The sequence below is a fragment of the Capsella rubella genome, unplaced genomic scaffold (assembly GCF_000375325.1).
Source record: "Capsella rubella cultivar Monte Gargano unplaced genomic scaffold, Caprub1_0 scaffold_1, whole genome shotgun sequence".
NCBI lineage: Eukaryota > Viridiplantae > Streptophyta > Magnoliopsida > Brassicales > Brassicaceae > Capsella > Capsella rubella.
Window position 1 is genome coordinate 17,254,123 of NW_006238923.1, and position 23,049 is coordinate 17,277,171.

Consider the following 23,049-nt stretch of genomic DNA (forward strand, 5'->3'; position numbering starts at 1 on the left):
GATGAAAAACAGAGCTACATTATACAACCAAAAAACAAAGCTTCAAATCATTATACAAAAATTTAAAACAGTCTGCATCAGATAACTATAGAATTAAGACCAGCTGCCATTAGGTTACAGGGGATCTAAAATGAAGAGGAGATTGGCATTCTCTGCAAACAAGGATATCAAGAGCAGTGAGGAAAACTATGGCAGTTTTCAGAGACAAGAAGTAAGACACGTTCTTTTGGACTTTATGAAGTGTTGGAGCAAGTGAACAAAGGTGCTTATAGACTGAGGTTTTTTATGATAGAACTGGTGGACTTATTGGAAACTCAGTCTACAACTAAGGGTCTCTTGAAAAGCTTGATCAGATGGACAGAACCTCGAGTGAACACAATAGATTTCCTCTTTTAATAACACAAAGAATTGCAGGGTGTTATTTCTCTTTAATGATTTGGAAGTGAAACTACACTATTTCTGATTTTCTTTTTTTAGCAGCATAGTTTGCTAAAATTCACGGGGTTCCGTGTCCATTATAGTTTACATCAAATTTGAAAATGATACTAAAAAGGATATAGCACTGAGGGTTACAACATGATCACAAAGTAAAAGACATGAGAAAACACTTTGATCTACCAAAACTAACAATTTCTTCAGAAGCCAAAAGGAGACTTAGTCCTGCTCCCTCCTTCACCATATTGCTCGTTCCATTTTCTCAACTCATTCATAGTGGTTGCGTCATACGCCACAGATGGGCTCACCTGCAAAATCACGTTACCCATACAACATATTTGTGAATCATCGATAATGCAAAAGTTGAAAAACACAAAAAAATCTAGATACATCTCTAAATTACCTTAGCTTTAGACTGAATGAAGTCATCCAAACTCAGCGACCGTAGACCAGGAGAGGCTTCTGCTCTTGCACCCTAAAGACTCAAACGAGGTAAATAATCAAGCAAAAAGCTATGGAAGTGACCCGTCTATGTTTAATGCAATCTGGGTTCTGTACCTTTTGCTCTTCTTGTAACAGTTCTTGAACAGGCCTGTACGCAGCAGCAATGCATAGATTCTGCAATATAAATCCACGAAAGAAACGAATATGAATAAAGAAAGAACTTACAAGTGCCGCTGTGTCGGCACAAGCTGGGAATAAGAAAACGGATACCAACCTTTAGATCACTACCGGAATAACCTTCAGTTTCCTTTGCAAGTTTGTCGAACTGGAAACCGGATTCCAAATTTTCAGGAGTTAGAAATATTTTCAGTATCTTTAACCGGTTCTCGGCATCAGGTAAGTCAACATATATCCTAGAATTCACAGGGAATAACAAGCTTTCAATTCGACAAGGATTCACAGTTCACCATTACAAGAAAATACAAACTACAATCTCCACAAATGCAAATGGAAGTCAAGTCAGATGTTACCGTCTTGGTAGACGACGAATCACAGCATCATCAAGATCAAAGGGTCGGTTGGTGGCACCGAGAATGAGGATCCTTTGGCTGTCTTTTGACCTGAGCCCATCCCAAGCTGCCATGAACTCATTCCTCATTCTTCTGGTAGCTTCGTGTTCGGACGAGCCACCACGAGCACCTAAAAGACTGTCTATCTATTAAACAAACATAATTCCGGTCAGTCACATTTACTTATCATCAATCCAGTTTAGTGCGGACATGATAAAGAAAATGAATCCTAGATACAAAATTCTTACCTCATCAACAAAAACAATTACAGGTGCTAGCTTGGTGGCAAAGGAAAAGAGAGCTTTAGTGAGCTTCTCTGCATCTCCGAACCACTATACCAAACAAGGAATATAGACAAGGCAGAGTAAGATCCAATTAAAAATTATCACGCAGAGCATAGTTGGAGTATCATAAATCATTTATGGCATTCTAATTACTACATTTACCCTAAAAGACAAGTGTATCAAGACAAGCCCTATGGGTGAAGTGTAATTGTAATGTTGATTAATCTTCTTAATTAATTGAAACATGCATACAAATAGAAAAAAACCACTGTTATACGGCATAGTCCATTTACCTTTGATGTAAGTGTTGAGCCTGTTATGCTAATGAAATTTGCTCCAGCTTCTGTCGCAAGTGCCTTGGCGAGGAGTGTCTTACCCGTTCCAGGAGGACCAAAAAGCAATATTCCTTTACAGGGCTGAAAAAAGGTCATGTCATCAGAATTCAGGATTATCAGCCAAGTTGAACAAAAGTACCTGACCTAGAAAAAAAATGATATGTTTCAAAGAGAATGCAATACCCGCAAGAGATTCCCACGTGAGAAAAGCTCTGGCCTTCTCATGGGGAGAATAACCAGCTCACTTAATGCCCTTTTCACGTCTTCGAGCGCCCCAATATCTTCAAATTTAACGCCTATTTCTCCAGGAGCAACCACAGCCGAGACAAAATTTCTTTCATACTCATCCTTAGCAAGATTCTGCAATACATTGTCTGTTAACATCATTGTCACTCAAAGGTACTCAAGATTCATATACCATCCAAGGCAGGAAAGTAACCTTCAAGTTTTGTGAGGGCTTTAGGGAATTATCTTCTAATTTTCTTAACCTCTCAATTGATATTTCAAGGCTTGAAAAAAGGGTAAAAAGTAGTGAGTTAAAAAAAAGTTACAGAACCAAAAGATATAGCCACTATCATATGTACCTTTCACGAGGCAGAGACAAGCGGCCACCTTTAACCAATGGGTCTGGACAAGAAGCTAAATAGTGATTTTTGGCCCAGCCAATAACCTTTTCTGCTTCTGCAAAAATACATTCACAAGTTTCTGAGGTCTCTTCTTCATCATATAGATATTTTCATTTTAGAAAGCCACAGGGTAAAAGTCAAATTTTTGCAACAGCGGAAAAAAAAACAGCAGATATCAAACGTCAAGTACAAGAATGGTTTCCAATCTCAACTAAATCTAATCAGAAGATTAAATAAACATCTCTTAATGAAAAGTGAGCAAGCAGTTCAAGGGAGAATAGAGGATCTAAGAGTGTGCTCATAGGTAGCTCCTATTCTCAAATGTTTTGCATTCGTATCCAACAGCCCGATTCTAACCTTCTAAGTATAAGATTAACTGCCACTGTACATGATAGAGAGGAATCGCCAGTACAGACAAAGAAGTGCTTGAATTCTCTATTAGCAATTATAAATACAAAACAAACCAAGTATTTCCATTCTGAGTTACGCACTTTGGTTTGTCAATATCACCCCATCAGTGTTCACTTGATATAAGTCTGTGCATAATAACTCATGTTCTTCAAGTGCCTGGGAAAGGGTACATTACGGGATAAAATAATTACTGAAGACATTATACACTCAACTAAGTGTTTCTCACTGAATTTTATTTTAGATTTACGTACCCTTAGTAACTCATTTATATTGCTCCGTGATATCACAATTCTCCTATCTTCTCCTAGTTGTTTGTTGAATAGTCCGAGGGTATCTTCCTCCTACACCAACATTTTACAGGAAGGAAGTTGATGTATGACTCCTACCCTTAACATGTATACTTGAAGAAACAGCTAATGGAAGTAGCTTATCCTTTGCTAAAATAGGATAGAACGTGGCAAAGGAGCTTTGCAAAAGCATACATGCGTCACAGACTCAAAGGTGTATGTAACTCTTAAAGAGACTTTGAGACAGATATATTGTCAAAGCAACTTACTCAAACTAGCCTATGCTATCTCACCAAGGTATAACAACATATCTACACCTCCTCATTCATTATCTAAAGTCATACAGAAATAGTTCACTCTTAATTTAATAGAACTTTTCCTCAGACATCAGGCAAACCTTTGGAGGATGTAGGCGCATGACGTTAGTGAATAGCTTATATATCTCATTCTCCTCTGATTTTTTCCTTCCCGTGAATCCCTCCGTTAGGCACTTCAAGGGAAGAGGCTGCAACACACAAACATTTAAAAAACTTTTTAGTCAATAATATCAAGACGAGCATGATAACACAAGGGATGTCGTTTTAAAATGCAGATCGACAAACCTTTTAAGAGTCATATCAAGGAAAATGGACAGTGCGAACCCACATTTACAGTCTTAAACATGTTGCAAAAAATTATGCAAGAAACGTGACTAATTCACAGCTGCCAAGTAACATGTGTGCAATATGTTGAAAAACTTGGAAGTCCATTAGACTTTTTTTATCAAGGGACAACAGAGGGATAAGAAGAATCTCCGCAATTCATGCAAAGAGCACGTGTACCATGATTATTAAGAAAAATACATATATCAATAAAAAAGGCTACTTTAATGTTTAACTTACCAGCTTCGCAAGTCGACTAAAGTTTGGGAGTACCATCGTCTGTTTTCAGTAAATAGTAACTTGTTCATCGACTTATCAGAGAGAAATGCTGAAGAAAAAACAATGACAAGGGAGTGAGAGAAAATGACAGGCTTACAAATTTCTCTCTTTCCTTTGAGCCTGTTTCTATCTTGTTCTGCCCACATATCATAACAATCGGACCTGATATTTTGTTAAACATTTCCTGAACTTTGTCTACAAATTCTTTTCGTCTCGCTTTAGGCACAGCTCTAGACAACCACTGCGAAGTGTCTGGAAAATAGACTATTAGTGGTTGAATGGATTGCAAAACCTACAAAGACAAGAAAATAACGGTATAACTGTAGACAACAATTCAGATATACTTTTTATAAATAAAAATACACAGAGTTATCCACAGTATAAGAATAAAGGAACATTCAACATCTTTGAAACAGTTAATAATTTTCAATGTTTATGCTGCTAGAACTTGGTCACAGTTTTCAGCACATCAATTAATTAAAAGACCCCTTGATGGGAAAATGTTAAATCAGGATACTGGCTAAACAGAGCACAGCTTCTTTTTGAATATAGATATATATGCACTTCAATAAAGTCCAACTAAATTAAAAATTTCTGGACACTTGCTACTGCTGGAGTATCATCTTCTGAAACATGAAAATATAAAACTTACACATGTACTAGCTGAAACTAGTACAGGAGTAAAGCCACAACAGAACAGTCAGTGTAACTTTTATACCTCGTTTAAAGCCTCCATAGCAATGTAACCATCTACTGCCTGCATATCCGAATCGTACTTGAGGTCTTTCACTGCGTAATAAAATAAATATTACTTAGCTACATTTAAATCGAGTGTATTTTTAAATAGCAAGTAATTCACTAGATTCAAAAGTATCACACATTAACAATCGGAATATACTAAGAAGCAATAAGCAATTATACCATCTACCCAATGGATAGGTAACATCTGGGGCTTCTCTGCTGAGTTTTTCTCATTTCCCTCTGTAGTTTTATCATCACCACAATCAAATATGACAGCAACACGGTTCCCACTCACCTCGTATACCTCTCCACGTTGTCCACTAGATAATGGCCTGAAAGTTTATACACTCTGATTAAGATCTGAAAAATCTTCTGATTTCGCTAAATGTTACAGAAGGAGTGCACATAATGGAATTCCCCACTTTCACGCAAGTCAAAATACAAAAATCATATATGGCATACTGTCATTAGAAATACAAATATCATGAACGAAGGGTATGTGATGATGATATTCACAACCAAACAAAATCCATTCAGTAATTAACAAAACTACAACGGTGATTGGGAGAATTGTGAATGGCATTGTACATCTCGTAAGAACAATTTCTAGAAAAAAATGCAGAGAGGAATCAACGAATACATCAGAAGGCAACAATTGTAAAGAAGTTTGCCTCACATCCAACGTTATGCCTGAACTATTCATACCCAAAGCCCTGATGATTTCAGAAGGTAGATGCAACTTCCTTGGAACAATAGTAATTATCGACTTGTAGTTGATGAAATAATTACTATCAACACCACAATGAAGACCAAGAGCCATAGACTAAACTAATATCAGACCGATGTATCGTAGAAGATATTCAATCCCCTGAATTCAATACCCTGGATTTACAAGATGATATTTTATAATCCTCATACGTTTTTCATAGTTCAAAACTTCTACTACTAGTTGTCAACCCTTCACAAGCTTACACAACTCGACAGGTATAGTGACAAAGCATGTAGTTACCAATAAACAAAATAAATGATCAAAGTTCTAGAGAAAGCCAGATTATGAGATGTATTAACTGATATGTAATACATCTCTGATCAGCTGTCAGAAGTACAAGAGATTTAAGACTTGAACTCAAATAAAAAAAAGAAGGCCAATCCTGGTTCCAGTCCTATGGGTGGAAGCAATATGAAAAAGGAAAAAACCTTGGAAGAAAAAAGAAAAACCTAAAATACCAATTGACATTATCAAAATTTCACACTAGATGACTTACCAACCCACCTGCCAGGAATAACGGTAAAAGCACTCTTTTGACCATCAGATGTAGAAATCTTCCCCAATACGACCCTGTGATCCATTTACAAGCCAACAAAAGATAAGGATGAAATCATAACTCTAGATTTGATTGGTGGAAGAATTCTCTAGCATATATCACAAATAGGGACTGTGCCAATTCCCAACTCCGGGATATTGCAGTATGAAGCCTTTAATGCTTTATGCCAAATATTTAGGTCAATCGTAAACTTGCTTCAAGACTACAAAACACATTCAACTACAGGTTCACAAACAAGTATAGACATTCATTACGTATTTTAGACAACAAAATTATGTCAATACAAATCTATACTAAAACCATGCACATGGAGGAAATACTATCCATACAGGAAACATGATGCCACAATTAACTGACAAACAAAAATGGAGCACAGCGCCAATCATTGCTCAATCCTAGGGGTGAATGAGTCAACAACTATAAAGCTGTATAATACATCACAGTTTTGAAGCAAGTAAACCATCAATATACTACACTTATAAAGCTAAGTACCAATTTACCTCGGCTTAGATACAAACAAAATCAATGATTAACATATGAAAGACGAACAACAAGCCTAACCTATGGCTGAAAGGATTAACTAGATCACCAGAGAAACAAACTTTTATGATAATTCATGCTACAAAGGGGTGTAAGCTCTAAAAAGAACCATGCGACGAAAGGGATCACACGAAAATGAAGACATATCAAATATCGTTTCTCCAACATCATGCAAAAGTTTAACATCTAGTTTCTGCCATATATATGCCAATGTCCTAACATGTGTTAGATAAAATCTTGCAAAGAACCCCATTCCAGTAGAGCTATATCCAGGCAAAAATTTAAATCTTTTAGCACAAATAAAGGGAAAACAGATTCCCACAGAAGTAATTCAGTAAATTACCTATGCTTTGCTTCGTCCTTCTTAGGAGACCCAACATACTTTACTTGGTCTCCTGCAAATACGTGGAAAGATTAAAAATTTGGAATGAAAAAGGAAAAATTTGAAAAGTTAAAGGCTAATGAAATACAACAGAAAGAAAAATAAAACTAGATACAACGTTATTCAAACATGTCAGGGCCATTGAGAAAATGGATACATTAAAAAGAACATCCAGAGCTTCTATACCGATGAAGATACATCATGGATCCTTACACTGATACAATACTATCCAACCAGCTAAACAGACATCAATTGATGCAAATAAGAAGGTGAACATGTTAAGAGTTGGCTACCTTTCTTAAGAGGCCGCTTGGCTTTATCATAATGATCAACAACTGCAGCTTCTGATACCTCACTAGAGCCATATAGTTGATCCGACATTCTCTGCCAAAATGAAAAGCAGATAAGGACATGGACAGCATTTCCAAATTTTATTGATAAGAAACAAAAGAGTGATGCAGCGGTCATCATATAGATCAAAGAAATAGCAACCAAAATGGCATGCTGCATGCATAGCGAATCCTTTTCAAAGCATGTGTAGTTTTACCCATAAAAAGTCCACACAAAATAAATACTATAAGATAACAAGGTAACAAAAAATCACATAGTTAATAGGAAAGGGAAAGAAATTATCATGGTAGATCTATGAAGACCATACCTTCTCGATTTCCTCTATGTCAGCTCCAAGTTTCTTGAGGACTTCCTTAGAAATCTCCAAATATCTTTCTTCATCGTCAGTTCCTTCAATTTTCGCTTCATTGCTACTCCTCTCATCATTGTTTGCATCAGTTTCTTCCTCAGCTTCTGAATCTGAAGTGCACTGATCTGATTCTGCAATGTCATCATCTGATTCAGACTCTTCATTGTAGTCATGACCACAATCCTGATCAGAATCGACAAATATCACTCTAACAATCATGAAACAGAAAGAAAAACGATAGTATGTCACAGAAAATTAACATCAGAATCTCACATAAGGTGCAAGAACGCTGCTGTCAAGAACTAACAGGGGAACTTGTGTATCTCGAGCAAGTGCTCGTACCAACCTCTCTCGGTAGAGCTCAGTGCCTGTATAATCAGATAATAATTGGAATTTATTTCCTCACCACTTAGATAGTTTTAATACAATTTTTTTAGTCAACAACAAACCTGGAACACTCTGGAGCAGTATTCTCCCACTTGAAGAATCTAAACGAGCACCATACCTGGACGCCATATTTTTTTGTTTAATATGTGAGCTAACACATTCCACCAGAGTATCTTTTGTGTGTTCACTGGATGACAAATGAGCAAAACAGAACATGTTAGCAAAAAAAATGGAATTGACTAGATGAAAGTAACACGATAACAGAAGGAAAAAGTCTTTGGTTATTACTGGACGTAGTAAGGGAAAGACTCCCAAGAGAGCTTTATAGTCTCCCAAGGTTGAATTCTCCGCAAGAACTCATTCTTCAATCTTTCTCGTTTGTTAAGGAAAGGTGAATCCTTTTTGCTTTCACTTGCAAGCTTCTCATTGTTGAGCCATGCTATTTGGTCTTGTTCTCCAAGCTGAGCGTGAGAATCAAAATGCTCAGCACCAAACACATGTTTCTCTTTTCCTGTCTTTTCTTTATTCAGAGGGAAACGGCTATCCTCACTAGCATTCCTTCCATCACCTTCAGAACTAAACCGACGCAATTGGCTGTTCCAAGAATAACTTAGATAGTCTTTAGAAGAAAAAGCGCCAGGAGAATGATAGAGTCTTGTCAAATGATTTGTTAGTATAGTAGGGGAGCTATAAGATTGGGAACCGGTGTGGTCACGAATCACTGGCCTCACTAAGCATTTGTCTTGCTGCAATACAAAAGACCATCTATGGTTCCTTCTTATTGTCCTTGTATACATCGCAAGTTTCTTTTTTTTTCCTGAGTTCCAATAACAAAGACAAAGATCCGTCATTGAAATACCAAAAACCCAATGCTTACCAGAACCTCTGAAGTAAACAAAAGAAAGAACAATCTAACAACAACATAAAGAACACGACTTCTAGAACAGTAGTTTCAAATCTATGAACCCACTTCCCAAAAGTCTCAAATCTATGACAAAATGCATAATAAAATTCCATATGTAGTATCAAAAACCTAATTCAAGGAAAAATTTGGAAGGTCTTCTCGCGTTTTTGTTACCTAGTTTGAGCTACAACAGATATCGAACAAAATTGGTTTTGCTCATTCCATCTTTTTAATAAGGTAATCAGAGTTGGAAGAAGAAGAAGGAGATGAGAGAAACTCGTGAGAGAGAGAGAGAGAGAGACAGAGAGACCGATCTTCGTAGGTTTCGAACTCTGGGCTTTGGCTGTATGACGTGGCGTTGTATTTTTATTTTTTCGCCGATCTTTGTTTTCACTTTCTAATGGGCCCATTTATACTGTAATTACGACTCCTAATAAAGCCTACCAACATCCATGAAAATTTGGAATGTATTTGGAGAAAAACGTATCTCAAGCCGGACTGAAATAATAATCGGGTCCTGGGTTGACCGGTCCGACCGACCGGTTCGGTGAGATGTTAATGAATTTCTTTTTCTTTTCGGTTGCCCGATTTTTCAATTTTCTTGGAGATGATGCAAACACTGCAGTGAAAAAGATCGAGTCGTTCCGACAAATTTATCAGTTTAACAGCAGAAAACACAGTCAATGACGGCGAAGATGACGACTCAGTCGCAGTTCTTGGTGAACCTCTCTCACGGCCTTGTCTCCCAAAGGTTCTTCTTATCACCTTCCTCAGTAGCTTTATTTCGTTTTCTTCTCAATGTTTTTTTTTTTTTCGTTTTGGATAGCAATCTCAGAGCGGATAATCGTGTTTCATCTTCGTCTTGTCAAATTACACGAACGAATCGGTCATGGGCTTTGCCAGTTTCCCTTAAAGTTGAGAAATTTCAACCTTTACGAGGAAGGAGAAGAAGAGGATCGCCTTGTTGTGGGAGCTTTAAGAACGAAGGGTTGCTTAGAAATGGAATTGGTGATGCTGATGGGATTATAATTGTTGATCACGGTTCTCGCCGCCAAGAATCCAATCTTATGCTTGGTAAGACTTTTGTTTCTGTTCCTTTCTCCTCCTCCTTCATCTTCTTTCTTGTTCTCACTTTATTACATATATATACACAATTTCCTTTTAGCTTGTATGAGTTTAAGTAATCGTGTGGCTGTTTCTGAGTTTCAGAGGAGTTTGTGAAAATGTTCAAAGGCAAAACTGGTTACCCGATCGTGGAGCCTGCTCATATGGTAAATTCTTCTTAAAGCACTCACCCTTCTTCATAGTTCTCTACAAATTTTAATGTTAGGTTTCTTTAGTTGTGAATAGTGGAAGAGGATTAGCTTTGGTCTTATAAATTGGCTCCGTTTTGTTCCCATGTCATGCCATAACTAGTGTACCTTTTAAAATGCAGTAAGACCTGGAATTTTACCTTGCTTTCCAATAGTTTAGTTGACTGTATACGCTTTTTGTGAACCAGAAAAAAATCTGATTTTCAGTTTTTTAGTAATCCTATTGATTTTAGCTTAAATATATTTGAATGGAAGACTTAGATGAAACTGGCATTTTGTTGCTTCTTACCTTCCAGTTCTGCTTGCTGTTTTCTGATGTTCACACTTTACACCAGGAATTGGCTGAACCATCTATAAAAGATGCATTCAGTTTGTGTGTACAACAAGGGGCTAAACGTGTGGTTGTGAGCCCATTTTTTCTGTTTCCTGGAAGGCACTGGCATAAGGTATGACTTTGTGCATCTCCATTTCTATGTTTTCATGAAGCATTTAGTTTTCTATTTTCTGGGATTTTTGGAGGATGTACATTAATGGCCTAGTGAGACTATGACCCTTATTTCATTTAAGGACATTCCCTCGTTGACGGCTGATGCTGCGAAGGAGTTCTCTGGCATCTCATACCTCATAACTGCACCTCTTGGCCTTCATAATCTCCTCATGGTAAGAAATAAAGCATATTTTTGTTTCCAAAACGAGCGAGCAAAAAAGCCTAAGGGATGTGAGCACCTTCATGCATTAGTGAATGACAATTATTTCCCTTTGAACTTCTAATAGTCGATCTTCTGATGTTTAATCTTCACAAGAGATCTGTAATTCTTTTAGCTCTTTTTATTTTCAGTAATCTGCTCATATTTCTTTCTGCAGGACGTTGTGAACGACAGAATCCAACATTGCTTGAGCCATGTTGAAGGTGATGCTGATGAGTGTCTTGTTTGTGCTGGAACAAACAAGTGCAAGCTCTACAATAGTTCTGAAGTGTAAATGTAAGAACATTTTTGTATATCTGCTCATTTTCTCTAACCTTTTGGATGCGGTTAAAAAAGTGAGGCATATTATATTGTTTATACTCATCGTTATGTACACTTCCTATGTTTCAACAAGGGAGTTTTGAGATTTATGTCATGTTCTTCTTATTGCACGCCACCACCAATGTAAAAGGACTACGACAATATAACAGTTAGTCTGTTAAATGTCGTCTCTCTCTCTCTCTCTCTCTCTCTCTCTCTCTCTCTCTCTCTCTCTCTCTCTCTCTCTCTCTCTCTCTCCCCTGTCAACAAACTATGTAATCGAAATTTGATGTATTGCATGTCAGTGATGTATCATGGTTATAAAAAATATAAGATTCTCTCGATGCTTTTTCTGGCCTCCTTATTGGGGTTTCATGCATTGCACTTGTTTTATTGTGAGTTGTTTTGTTTAATTACAAGGCAGAGAAGTCCATTTTTCCTTATCGTAGCTTTTGCAGTTAAAGATGAGAAGGAAAATGAAACGTATGGTTGTAGGAGATAGCGAAGACTTTTGAAGTCTCCCACTAAATTCGGATGGATGAATATGTGGACGTGGTGGTTCATGGATCAGCACAAAAGAACATTCAAGAAGTCGTTTGGTAGTTGTATTATGTTCACATGATCCTCAGTTGACTAGTTCAGAAAAGGACAACGAATGTTATGATTGGGTTGACTTGGAGTCTTGTGTCATGAAGTTAGTGCATAGTTGAGTACTTTCTAATGTAGGATGTAGAGAGCTGGGAGAGCCACTAGAACACGAAATGGCAGAAGCTGTTGTTTCTGTTACAGTGCAGAAACTAGGGGAGTTGCTCTTGGAAGAACCCTTGTTCTTGTTTGGTATAGGTGACCAAGTAAAGCAGCTGCAAGACGAATTGAAGCGTTTGAAGTGCTTTTTGAAAGATGCAGATGAGAATCAGCATAAAAGCGAGAGAGTGCGTAACTGGGTTGCAGGCATTAGAGAAGCTTCTTATGATGCAGAGGATATCCTCGAGGCGGTTTTCCTCAAAGCAGAATCAAGGAAACAAAAAGGGATGGCAAGGGTCATTAGGAGGCTTGCTTGCATCTTGAACGAGGCGGTTTTACTTCACAGTGTTGGCTCAGAGATTAGAGAGATCACCACCAGGCTTTCTAAGATAGCAGCAAGCATGCTAGATTATGGTATAAAAGAAGCTATAGGCAGAGATGGTTTGAGTTTGTCTGATAGTCAAAAAGAACAGAGGCAGTCGTTTCCATATGTTGTTGAGCATAATCTTGTCGGGTTACAGCGGAGTCTTGCGAAGTTAGTGAACGATTTAGTTTCCGGAGGTGTGAAACTAAGAGTTACATCTATATGCGGAATGGGTGGTTTGGGTAAAACGACTTTAGCCAAACAGATTTTCCATCACCACAAAGTGAGGCGTCATTTCGATAGGTTTGCGTGGGTATTCGTTTCTCAAGAATGTAGACGGAGACATGTTTGGCAAGAGATTTTTCTGAATCTCAGCTACAAGGATGAGAATCAGAGAATACTCAACTTGAGGGATGAACAACTTGGGGAGGAGTTGCATCGGTTCTTGGAAAGGAATAAATGTCTCATTGTGCTTGATGATATTTGGGGCAAAGATGCTTGGGATTGTCTGAAACACGTCTTTCCAAATGAAACAGGTAATTAGTAATGTTCAAATACAACTCATGTTTTATAATTCTTGATCATTTTTATAGGCTAGTAGTATTTACTGTAGGAAGCAAAATAATACTCACCACTCGGAACAAGGAAGTTGCTTTATATGCTGATCCGAGGGGTGTGCTTCATGAGCCACAATTGCTAAATTATGAAGAGAGTTGGGAGCTATTGGAGAAAATTTCATTATCTGGGAGGGAAAATATAGGTAATCATTTGGATCTAATCTTATAGCAGCATATATGCTATTATACTTAACACTCCTATTCACCTAATTTGCAGAGCCAATGTTGATCACGAAACTGGAAGCTATTGGGAAGCAGATGCTCGTAAGGTGTGGAGGTTTACCTCTAGCAATAACAGTTCTAGGTGGACTTCTGGCAACGAAAAGTACATGGAACGAGTGGCAAAGAGTACACGAGAACATCAAATCATATGTTTCAAATGGAGGTAGTAGCAGTAGAAGTAAGAGCATGCTGGTTGCAGATGTTTTGTGCTTGAGTTATGAGTACTTGCCTCCCCATTTAAAGCAATGTTTCCTCTACTTTGCTCATTATCCTGAAAATTATGAGGTTCATGTGGGAACATTGGTTAGTTATTGGATTGCAGAGGGAATGGTTATGCCTGTAAAACACACAGAGGCTGGGACGACAGTAGAAGATATCGGGCAAGATTATCTCGAAGACTTAGTAAAGAGAAGCATGGTTATGGTTGGGAGGAGGGACATTGTAACTTCGGAAGTCATGACATGCCGTATGCATGACCTCATGAGAGAGGTGTGTTTAGAGAAAGCAGAGCAAGGAAGCTTTGTGCAAGTTATTGATTCAAGGGATTCAGATGAAGCTGAGGGTTTCCCATCTCTTTCAGCCAATACATGTCGTAGAATTTCTGTACAATTACATGGTGGTGCAGAGGAACATCGGATCAAAAGACTTTCTCAAGTGAACTACATAAATCCTCGGTCTAGGTCTCTTGTGTATATTACGAAGAAACAAGGAAATTCATGGGCACTTCTGGGTAAGGTTTCCTTCAAAAAGATGAAACTTCTTAGGGTTCTAGATCTCGAGGGAGCTCAAATCAAGGGAGGGAAGTTGCCTGATGACGTTGGAGATCTCATTCATTTGAGAAACCTGAGCCTGAGATTAACAAACGTGAAGGAACTTACACCATCTATTGGAAACTTAACGTTGATGATTACTCTAGATCTGTTCGTTAAAGGGCAACTGTATATTCCAAACGTGATATGGAAGCTGCAGCGGCTGAGACATTTGTGTATGCCTTCAGATCTTAATCCAAAAACGAAGTTGGACTTGAGTACTTTAAGAAACCTGCAGCAACTCTGGGATTTCCCTGTTGGCCAATGCAATCCAAGGGATCTTTTAGGAATGTCAAGTCTTAGAAGATTGTCGATCAATCTTTCTTCGCAGAATACAGACTTCGAGGTTGTATCTTCTCTAAGTAACGTCTTGACACGTCTCCGTGGCTTGACAATTAACGTTCCCTGCGAACCTATGCTTCCACCAGTAGATGTAACACAGTTGGTTTCTGCATTTACTAATCTCTCTGAACTGGAACTGTTCCTTAAACTAGAGAAGCTCCCAGGAGAACAGAGTTTTTCATCTGATGTTGGTGCTTTACGTTTGTGGCAATGCGGACTAGTGGATGACCCGTTTCTGGTTCTTGAGAGGCTTCCAAACTTAAAGATTCTCCAACTGTTTGAAGGATCGTTTGTGGGTAGTAAACTTTGTTGTTCCAAAAATGGTTTTCCTCACTTGCATTCTTTGACCTTGTCACAGCTTGAGAATCTAGAGGAGTGGACTGTAGAAGAAGGTGCCATGATGCGTCTTGTCTCCATAGAGGTGAAGAGCTGTAAGAAACTGAAGTCAGTTCCTGAAGGATTGAGATTTCTGAAGAATCTACAAGAAGTAGAGATTGGGAACATGACAAAGGCATTTAAGGACAAGCTGATCTCTAGTGGTGAAGATTTCTACAAGGTTCAACATGTGCCTTGTGTTGTTTTTGAGTACTGTGACCTTTAAGGATTTGGGTGTTAAGCAAAATATTTCTTCTGCCCTATCCGAATCATAAGAAGTACCATCCTAGTGGTTTTATTATACAAGAAAAGGCTCATCGGACAAAATCGGAAGTCCTATTGTTGAATCACAAGTTCTTATCATTTGAACAATTGAACTAATCCATATGTATTTGTAGTAGATTTGCAATTTTTAAACGTTGCAATTACTAAAGGTCTTTAAAAATTGATTGCAAAGATTGACTAGCATTAAGGTTTGTTACCGTTGTTCTTAAGCTACGAAACCACAAATGACAGTAAATTAAATATTTTAGTTTAGGTCTTAGTTATCCAAACATTTTTTTTTTTTTTCCTACAAGTTATCCAAACATTTTAATTGAAGGATTTTGTTTTTCATCAACGAGTACATATCACTGTTTTTAGAATTGAATCCAAAAATTAGGAGCAACAAGTAAATCAATTCAGCTTTATGTCTTTTATTCATATATGAAGAACAAAACCTCCAAACTGTTTGGACTAAATTTGTTCGTATAGCATCTTTAATCGTCGCTGCCTTAGTCCATCTTTCCATTGGAGAAGTCCTACCATGGATAATATATATCAAAGAAACACATGATAGTACAATAGTTTTTCCCAGTCGACTTGACTACCATAGTGTCCACACAACGGCGTCTACATCCATCACACATTGGTCTAGAGTTACCACTGTTGGGAACAATATCAATACTTGTTTCAGCACCTTCATACATCTTGATCACATGGTTTAGCTTCATGTAGATATTATCTCCCAGTAAACATGTAACGTGAAGAGTGACTGAACAAGAGTTACATGTGTAGAACCACTTTTTTGCATCTATTTCTGATTCACAAACCTCGCACCAGTACTGGAGATCTGTTGTCTTCTCTTCTCCGCAGCAAAGGGTGAGTGGATGTTTATCGTACTTGTAGTGAGCCACCAGAGGCAGAGTAGCACAAGTAAGACACAAAAAGGACCTGCATTCAATACATTCTAAGGACTTTCTTAATCCAGAGGTAATCTTACAAACCATGCATTTACCTTCGGTCAAATTGAAGAAGAGTGGGTGATCATGTGGATGGCAGTCATGGATTATAGGGTCAGGAAGGGAAGCACACCTTGCATCTAGTTGAAATACACAACCCTTTTCGCAACACTTGTACATGAAACCACAGCATTTTTGGCTACAACCATTACACACGAAGAAACCAAGGTCGTAATATTTAGACTGGAGCTCTTTGAGATGAGGATAGTGTAAATGGTAGAGGCTGAGCGGGTGTTTGTGTAGTGGATGGTGTTTTATGCGAGGAAGGCATGCACATGTTCCATGGAGAACAAAATCGCATTCCGCACAGCTGTAGAAGCTATAAAATTCAAGATTATAAAGATCAAGACCAAATTAAAGAATCACTCTCTTTATTTCTTTAGGAAAAATCTCTCAAAAACCTAAAGCTCTTAATCTCTCAATCTCAAAACTCTTAAGTTATGTCACACCTTGACATCTCCTTAAATAAGAAAAGAACTAGACTATAACTCCTATTTCTATTAGGAGACAACACATAAAAATATATTTAGATAACTCCTAAATATATAAAGCCTAATCCTAATCTTCTTATGCTTGCTCTTCAAGCTTACTTCAAGCTTAAGTCAACATTCTCCCCTTTAAGCTTGAACTCATCACTCTTCAAGTCTTGAACACCAATGAGATCTCTCATCTCTTTAAACTTGATCCTTCCAAGTGCTTTAGTTAAAATGTCCGCCTTTTGCTCACTCCCCGGAACATGTTCAACATCGATTTGGCCATTTTCAATGCATTCTCTTATAAAATGGTATCGTCGATGTATGTGCTTACTACGACCATGAAACACCGGGTTCTTTGTGAGTGCAATGGCTGAGCGATTGTCTATACGTATTGTAACCCTCTCACATGTGTTTCCCGTGATTTCACTTAGTAGATCTCCGAGCCAAATTGCTTGTTTTGCTGCTTCGGTACCTCCCATGAATTCGGCCTCACATGATGATAATGCAACAATTTCTTGTTTATGCGAGCACCAAGATATCGGACTATCTCCAAAGTAAAACACATGGCCGGCTGTGCTCTTTCCATCGTCCGGATCAACATTATGACTACTGTCACTATAGCCAATGATTTTTGGTATACTCGTGCAGCGCTTGTAAACCAAACCAAGAGTTGTGGTTCCTTTTAGATATCTAAGACATTGCTTCATTGCAGCTGCATGTGATTCCCTAGGGCTTTGCATGAACCTACTTAGGACTCCCACAGCATAAGATAGATCCGGCCTTGTATGAAGCAAATATCTAAAACACCCAACATTCTTCCTAAAAGCTGTTGCATCGACTTCCTTTTCATGAGTAAATTTTGCAAGTTTTAAGCCAAATTCCATTGGAATGTGAGCTGGATTACAATCCCTCATTCCAGCTTCTTCTAAGATTTTTAGTGCATATCGTGTTTGATTCAGAGTGATTCCCTCGTTGTGTTGCATCACTTCAATTCCAAGATAGTAAGACAATACTCCAAGATCGCTCATGTCGAATCGAGATGACATCTCGACCTTAAATTGGTTAATCACTTCCATGCTTGTTCCTGTGACCAAAAGATCATCAACATAAACAGCTACTATCAAAAGATGCTCACAAACCTCCTTTCTATAGACAGTAGGTTCCTTGTTGCATTTAGTAAATTTGAGTTCTAGGAGAAGCTTGTTTAACTTGTTGTTCCATGCCCTTGGTGCTTGTCGTAAACCATATAAAGCTTTGTTTAACTTATACACCTTCTCTTCCTTTCCTTTGATCTCAAATCCTTCAGGCTGGAACACATAAACATCTTCTTTAAGTTCTCCATGAAGAAAGGCCGTTTTTACATCGAGATGATGTATTTTCCACCCATGTGCAGCCGCGAGTTTGATGAGGAGTCTTATTGTCTCCACTCTTGCTACTGGTGCGAACACTTCATCAAAGTCCACTCCAAACTTTTGAACATATCCTTTGGCTACCAGCCGAGCCTTGTATTTGTTAATGCTCCCATCCGAATTCTTTTTGAGCTTGAATACCCATTTTAATCCAATGGGTTTGACTCCTTGTGGCTGCTCAACTAGATCCCATACTTTGAACTTTTCTATGGAGCTTATCTCTTCTTCACAGGCTTGAATCCACTCCCTAGAACCTCTAGCTTCTCCAAAATTCATTGGCTCGTTATTTAAAGAAAACAATAACAGTTCTACCTCTCTCTCAGCAAGCAAGATGTAATCTTTGAGGTTTGTTGGCATTCTCCTGTCTCTTTGTGATCTTCGCAAAACCGGAGACCGAACACTTGACTCAGCTTCACCATCTTCTTCACCAAAAACTTCTTCATCCCGAACATCTTCTTCCATTTGTTCAAAATCGTCTTCTTCTTCCCCTGTTTCGGTTTCAGTTTGATCACTTTGATCTTCTCTCCCTTCTATATCACGAAGACCGTGATTCCCTGTTTCAGTAAAATGAATTTTGAAGCTTCCATCCCCTTCCTTTGATGAATCAACATGTCTCCACTCCCAACCTTTTGATTCATCGAACACTACATCACGGCTGACGACAATTCTTTTTGTTTGAGGCTCAAGTAAACGGTATGCCTTTGATCCAGGCTCTGTCCCTAGGTGAATGAGTATGCGCGTTCGATCATCTAACTTCTTTAGATGTGGTTTATCGACTTTTGCATAAGCAATACAGCCAAAGATACGAATGTGCTCAATATCCGGTTTCTTCCCTCGAAAACATTCGTAAGGAGTTTGATCTTTGAGTGCTCTTGTCAAGACTCTGTTTAACAGATAAGTAGAATGTCGTATAGCTTCTCCCCATAGGTAGTTTGGAAGATGCATATGTTTTAATATACTCCTTGTCATCTCCATCAACGTCCTATTACGTCTCTCCACTACTCCATTTTGCTGCGGGGTGTAAGGAGCAGTCAAGTGACGCCTAATGCCATGATTTTCACAAAAGGTGTTAAATTCCAAAGAGACAAACTCTCCTCCTCGATCTGTTCTAAAGGTTTGTATCTTCTCCCCTGACTCCTTTTCAACCATGGATTTGAAGGTCTTGAATTTGCAAAGCGCCTCTCCTTTCTCCTTTAAGAGAGTAGTCCACATGTATCGGGAATGGTCGTCAATGAGCACAAAGATGTATCTATTGCCAGCACTTGTACTTGGTGTTATTGGCCCACATAAGTCTCCATGAATGAGTTCAAGGAGCTTTGTTGCTCTATAAGAGGTTGCTTGTGGGAAAACTTGACGGGTCTGTTTTCCAAGCAAGCATGAGCTACAAATTTCTTTAGCAATGGTAATGGTCGGAGCACCTAACACCAGTTCTTTGTCTATCATTGATTTCAGGTTTGCAAGATTCACGTGACCTAGACGAGCATGCCATCGACTTGTTTCACTCATGCTGGTTAGATACAAGCAAGCGTTGTCCCTTAACATCATCCTTACTTTGTACAGCCGGTTTTTGCTCCTTTGTGCCTTTACAAGCAACTTTCCATCACGATCGCACATTGTTAAATACTCTCCTTTTAGTTGTATAGCACACCCGGACTCTGTAGCTTGTCCAAGACTCACAATATTGCTCTTGAGATCGGGTATGAAGTATACATCCGTCAGCATCCGTGATGTTCCATTCAAATCAATGAAAGCAATCGTTCCTTTCCCTTTGATATCGACTCTAGAATCATCGCCGAACCTTACTTTTCCAGAGATTGAGCTGTCCAAAGTATCAAAATATCGTCGATCTCCAGTCATATGATTGCTTGCCCCGTTATCAAGGTACCACACGTTTTCTTCGTCAAGATTTGTCTCAAACTTGCTAGGCACACAATGCTTCTCATTCAAGTGAACTGTTTCATGCATCATGAGTTCATCCGCTGTTTGTGTATCATCCTTATCTGTTTTCTCGTTCTCTTGTGCCTCTTGTAGCTTAAGCAAGCGATCAGGGCAGGACGAAGCATAATGGCCTAGTTTGTCACAACGGAAACATGTGATTTGTGACAAATCTCTTCCTCCGTTCCTTCCGCGTCCTCGTCCACGTCCACGGCTTCCACGACCTCTGCCTCCGTCTCTTGAATAGTTGGAGTTATCCGAACTTGAATACATTAGCTTGCTCTGTTCCTCATGACTGTCTTCTTCATCACACACTCTTTCTTCATAAACTTTAAGACGTCCGACAATCTCTGCGAAGCTAGTGGTTTTTAAATCAAGGACTTGTTCAAGAGAGGCAACAATGTGAATAAACTTCTTTCGTGGAAGACTCTTGAGAAACTTCTTTACAAGCTTTGGTTCCTCAATGTTTTCACCCAAAGCCGATGTCTTAGAAGCTAACTCGGCAAGTTTTCCACTGAAGTCATCAATGCTCTCGGTTTCTTTCATCGTGATGCGATCGAATTCTGCCATAAGGGTTTGTAGTCTTGCCTCCTTCACTCGTTCAGCTCCAACATATTTTTCTTGAATAGAGTCCCAGACCTCTTTCGCCGATGTGAGCTGTCCAAATTGGAGAACAAGGGTTTCGGGTAGAGACTGAAATAACAAGGCGATGGCCATGTCATTTTTTTCAGCATCCGTCGTCCCGCTAGCAACTGTTTCCCAAGCCTTATGAACACGGAGACACGATCGCATGCGTATGGCCCAAACTGTGTAGTTTGTGGACGTGAGCATAGGGCATTGAATAGAGGATGATCCTCCACTTGTTTTGACAACCGGAACAATGTCACCCATGACTCTTTCTTCGAACGTGTTTGTGTGTTTTGTTGTTTGCTCTGATACCAAATATAAAATTCAAGATTATAAAGATCAAGACCAAATTAAAGAATCACTCTCTTTATTTCTTTAGGAAAAATCTCTCAAAAACCTAAAGCTCTTAATCTCTCAATCTCAAAACTCTTAAGTTATGTCACACCTTGACATCTCCTTAAATAAGAAAAGAACTAGACTATAACTCCTATTTCTATTAGGAGACAACACATAAAAATATATTTAGATAACTCCTAAATATATAAAGCCTAATCCTAATCTTCTTATGCTTGCTCTTCAAGCTTACTTCAAGCTTAAGTCAACAGAAGCTATCTGAAACTGTTATGGGAAGGATGCAGGCTTGGCAAAACTTGTTTTCATGGTTACCATTCCCATGATGGATCTTTAGATGGTGATGGTCGTGACTGAAATGTTGTATTGTATCTTCATCAATCCTCACGAATGGCTCAACATCTTCTTCTTCTTCTTCAGGCACTCCTTCAAGATCTTTCCCATCCCACACTTCGTTTTTTGTTGCACATTTCGAATGGACAGCATAGTGGCATCCCTTGTTGCAAGAGAATTGACCGTAGTTGACGTCAACGAGTTTGCGACAAACACCACAAGAGAGCTCATCACCAGAAGGAACAAGGGAGGAAGTGTAAGAGAGTCGATGCTGGTGACGGGTGATCTTAATGACACGAGGTAAGTAGATACATCTTCTATGTACCATGTAGTTACAAAGCAGACAAGAGTAAACTGAATCATTGCGAGCGTCAAGTGAAAAGCCACAAGCATCACAGGGCAGAGGAAGTTTTCTAGGAAAAAGGGTAAGAGCGTGCTCATGGCTTTTTAGGTTTTCAATAGTGAGAGGTGGTGAATCCTTTATGCAAAGTGAGTGTAGACTAAAATTGCAGATAGAACAATGATAATATGTTATATCGGAAAAACGAACATACTTGATGTTGCTGTTATATGTAATACTTTTCCGACAAGATTTGCATTTTTTATGATTCCCATCTGAAGCAGAGTCTTCTTCTTCAGAAGCACAAACTACTTCACCTGAACCACAGTCTTCTTCACCTGAAGCAGAGTCTTCTTCACCTGAAGCACTGTCTTCTTCACCTGAAGCAGAGTCGTCATCATCTGAAGCACTGTCTTCTTCTTCTCCTCCAGAAGAATCTGTTGAAGAGTGACTATTCTTTTCTTTTACAACAGCATCATTGTATGAATCTATGGTTAGGCCAAACCAAATTTCAGGGAGCGCAGAGCTATCAAGATCATGGTCTAAGAAGGTGAGGGTGAGAGAGTGGTGGAGGTGGAAAGGGTGTTTGATCTCTGGAGGAAACAAGTGACAACCATCGTGAAATTCAACACCACAAGTAGCACAATAGTAATAGTACCCACGCCTATTCCCAACGTATGGTTGGCCTTTGCAAGAGATACACACGGTGAGCGGCGGATCCATTCGTTGGCAAAGTTTGTGCGGTTTTGTAACATCAGACATACGACAAAAGGGCTTCCCCTTACTATTGCTTCCTTTCATGGCTGTAGAGTTTCAACTGTGAATCCTCTTGATTTAGAGATAGACTTTTTCCTTTTCTTTTTTCTTGAATTGAATTGGAGAGATAGACTTGTTTACCCACTTTGTAATGAATGGTCATTTATATTTCAGCCAACTATATAATAATAAAGACACACACAGAGCTCGTATCGTATGTGCCAACTTGAGTTATTGTCAAGACTGTACTGTCAAAGTCAAGACTGTATAGAACACTGTCCGTGAATGTCACAATTATTTATTTTGTTATTATTTGTGGATCATAAGCATTTTTTATCCAGATGATTTTTTTAGTAGGTTTGCTATTTTTTCTGCAATTTCTAAAGTTCTACACAAATTGATCGCAACTAGCATTAACGTTACCGTACATCTTTCTTTACTTACGTGACAAAATCCTAG

At 38.6% G+C, this 23,049-nt stretch overlaps 4 protein-coding genes across 9 annotated transcripts; 2 read left to right on the forward strand and 2 right to left on the reverse strand.

Annotated features, from left to right (window-relative positions):
- Positions 1-408: 408 nt before the first annotated feature.
- Positions 409-9,221, reverse strand: LOC17896854. 2 transcript variants are annotated; one of them, XM_023789324.1, is made up of 24 exons: positions 8,675-9,221; positions 8,449-8,573; positions 8,273-8,367; positions 7,958-8,182; positions 7,593-7,683; positions 7,261-7,312; positions 6,326-6,391; positions 5,233-5,384; positions 5,030-5,100; positions 4,409-4,603; positions 4,273-4,311; positions 3,789-3,896; positions 3,356-3,445; positions 3,185-3,260; positions 2,652-2,748; positions 2,507-2,576; positions 2,251-2,427; positions 2,026-2,148; positions 1,697-1,780; positions 1,410-1,594; positions 1,154-1,292; positions 994-1,053; positions 839-910; positions 409-743 (listed from the first exon to the last, which is right to left on the reverse strand). In XM_023789324.1, the coding sequence occupies exons 1-24, from the start codon at positions 9,181-9,183 to the stop codon at positions 636-638; spliced, it is 3,009 nt and encodes a 1,002-aa protein (XP_023645092.1). In that variant the 5' UTR covers positions 9,184-9,221; the 3' UTR covers positions 409-635. The 2 variants fall into 2 exon arrangements, with proteins under 2 accessions (XP_023645092.1, XP_006305944.1); XM_006305882.2 differs by lacking the exon at positions 6,326-6,391.
- Positions 9,222-9,889: 668 nt separating this feature from the next.
- LOC17899612 (sirohydrochlorin ferrochelatase, chloroplastic) lies at positions 9,890-11,746 on the forward strand. Its single transcript, XM_023789684.1, has 6 exons — positions 9,890-10,041; positions 10,117-10,364; positions 10,500-10,561; positions 10,939-11,049; positions 11,171-11,263; positions 11,468-11,746. Exons 1-6 carry the CDS (start codon positions 9,974-9,976, stop codon positions 11,582-11,584), a joined length of 699 nt encoding a protein of 232 aa, XP_023645452.1. The 5' UTR covers positions 9,890-9,973; the 3' UTR covers positions 11,585-11,746.
- Positions 11,747-11,901: 155 nt separating this feature from the next.
- On the forward strand, positions 11,902-15,430 carry LOC111828537 (putative disease resistance protein At1g50180). The gene is made up of 3 exons (XM_023789682.1): positions 11,902-13,254; positions 13,332-13,478; positions 13,553-15,430. Exons 1-3 carry the CDS (start codon positions 12,372-12,374, stop codon positions 15,307-15,309), a joined length of 2,787 nt encoding a protein of 928 aa, XP_023645450.1. The 5' UTR covers positions 11,902-12,371; the 3' UTR covers positions 15,310-15,430.
- A 337-nt stretch (positions 15,431-15,767) lies between these two features.
- LOC17899856 lies at positions 15,768-22,720 on the reverse strand. Of its 5 annotated transcripts, none has more exons than XM_023777445.1 (3): positions 21,423-22,720; positions 16,437-16,686; positions 15,768-16,295 (listed from the first exon to the last, which is right to left on the reverse strand). In XM_023777445.1, exons 1-3 carry the CDS (start codon positions 22,633-22,635, stop codon positions 15,884-15,886), a joined length of 1,875 nt encoding a protein of 624 aa, XP_023633213.1. In that variant the 5' UTR covers positions 22,636-22,720; the 3' UTR covers positions 15,768-15,883. The 5 variants fall into 5 exon arrangements, with proteins under 5 accessions (XP_023633213.1, XP_023633215.1, XP_023633211.1 ...); XM_023777446.1 differs by having other exon boundaries at positions 16,058-16,295; positions 16,360-16,686; XM_023777447.1 differs by having other exon boundaries at positions 15,768-16,682; positions 22,049-22,720.
- Between the last annotated feature and the right edge of the window lie 329 nt (positions 22,721-23,049).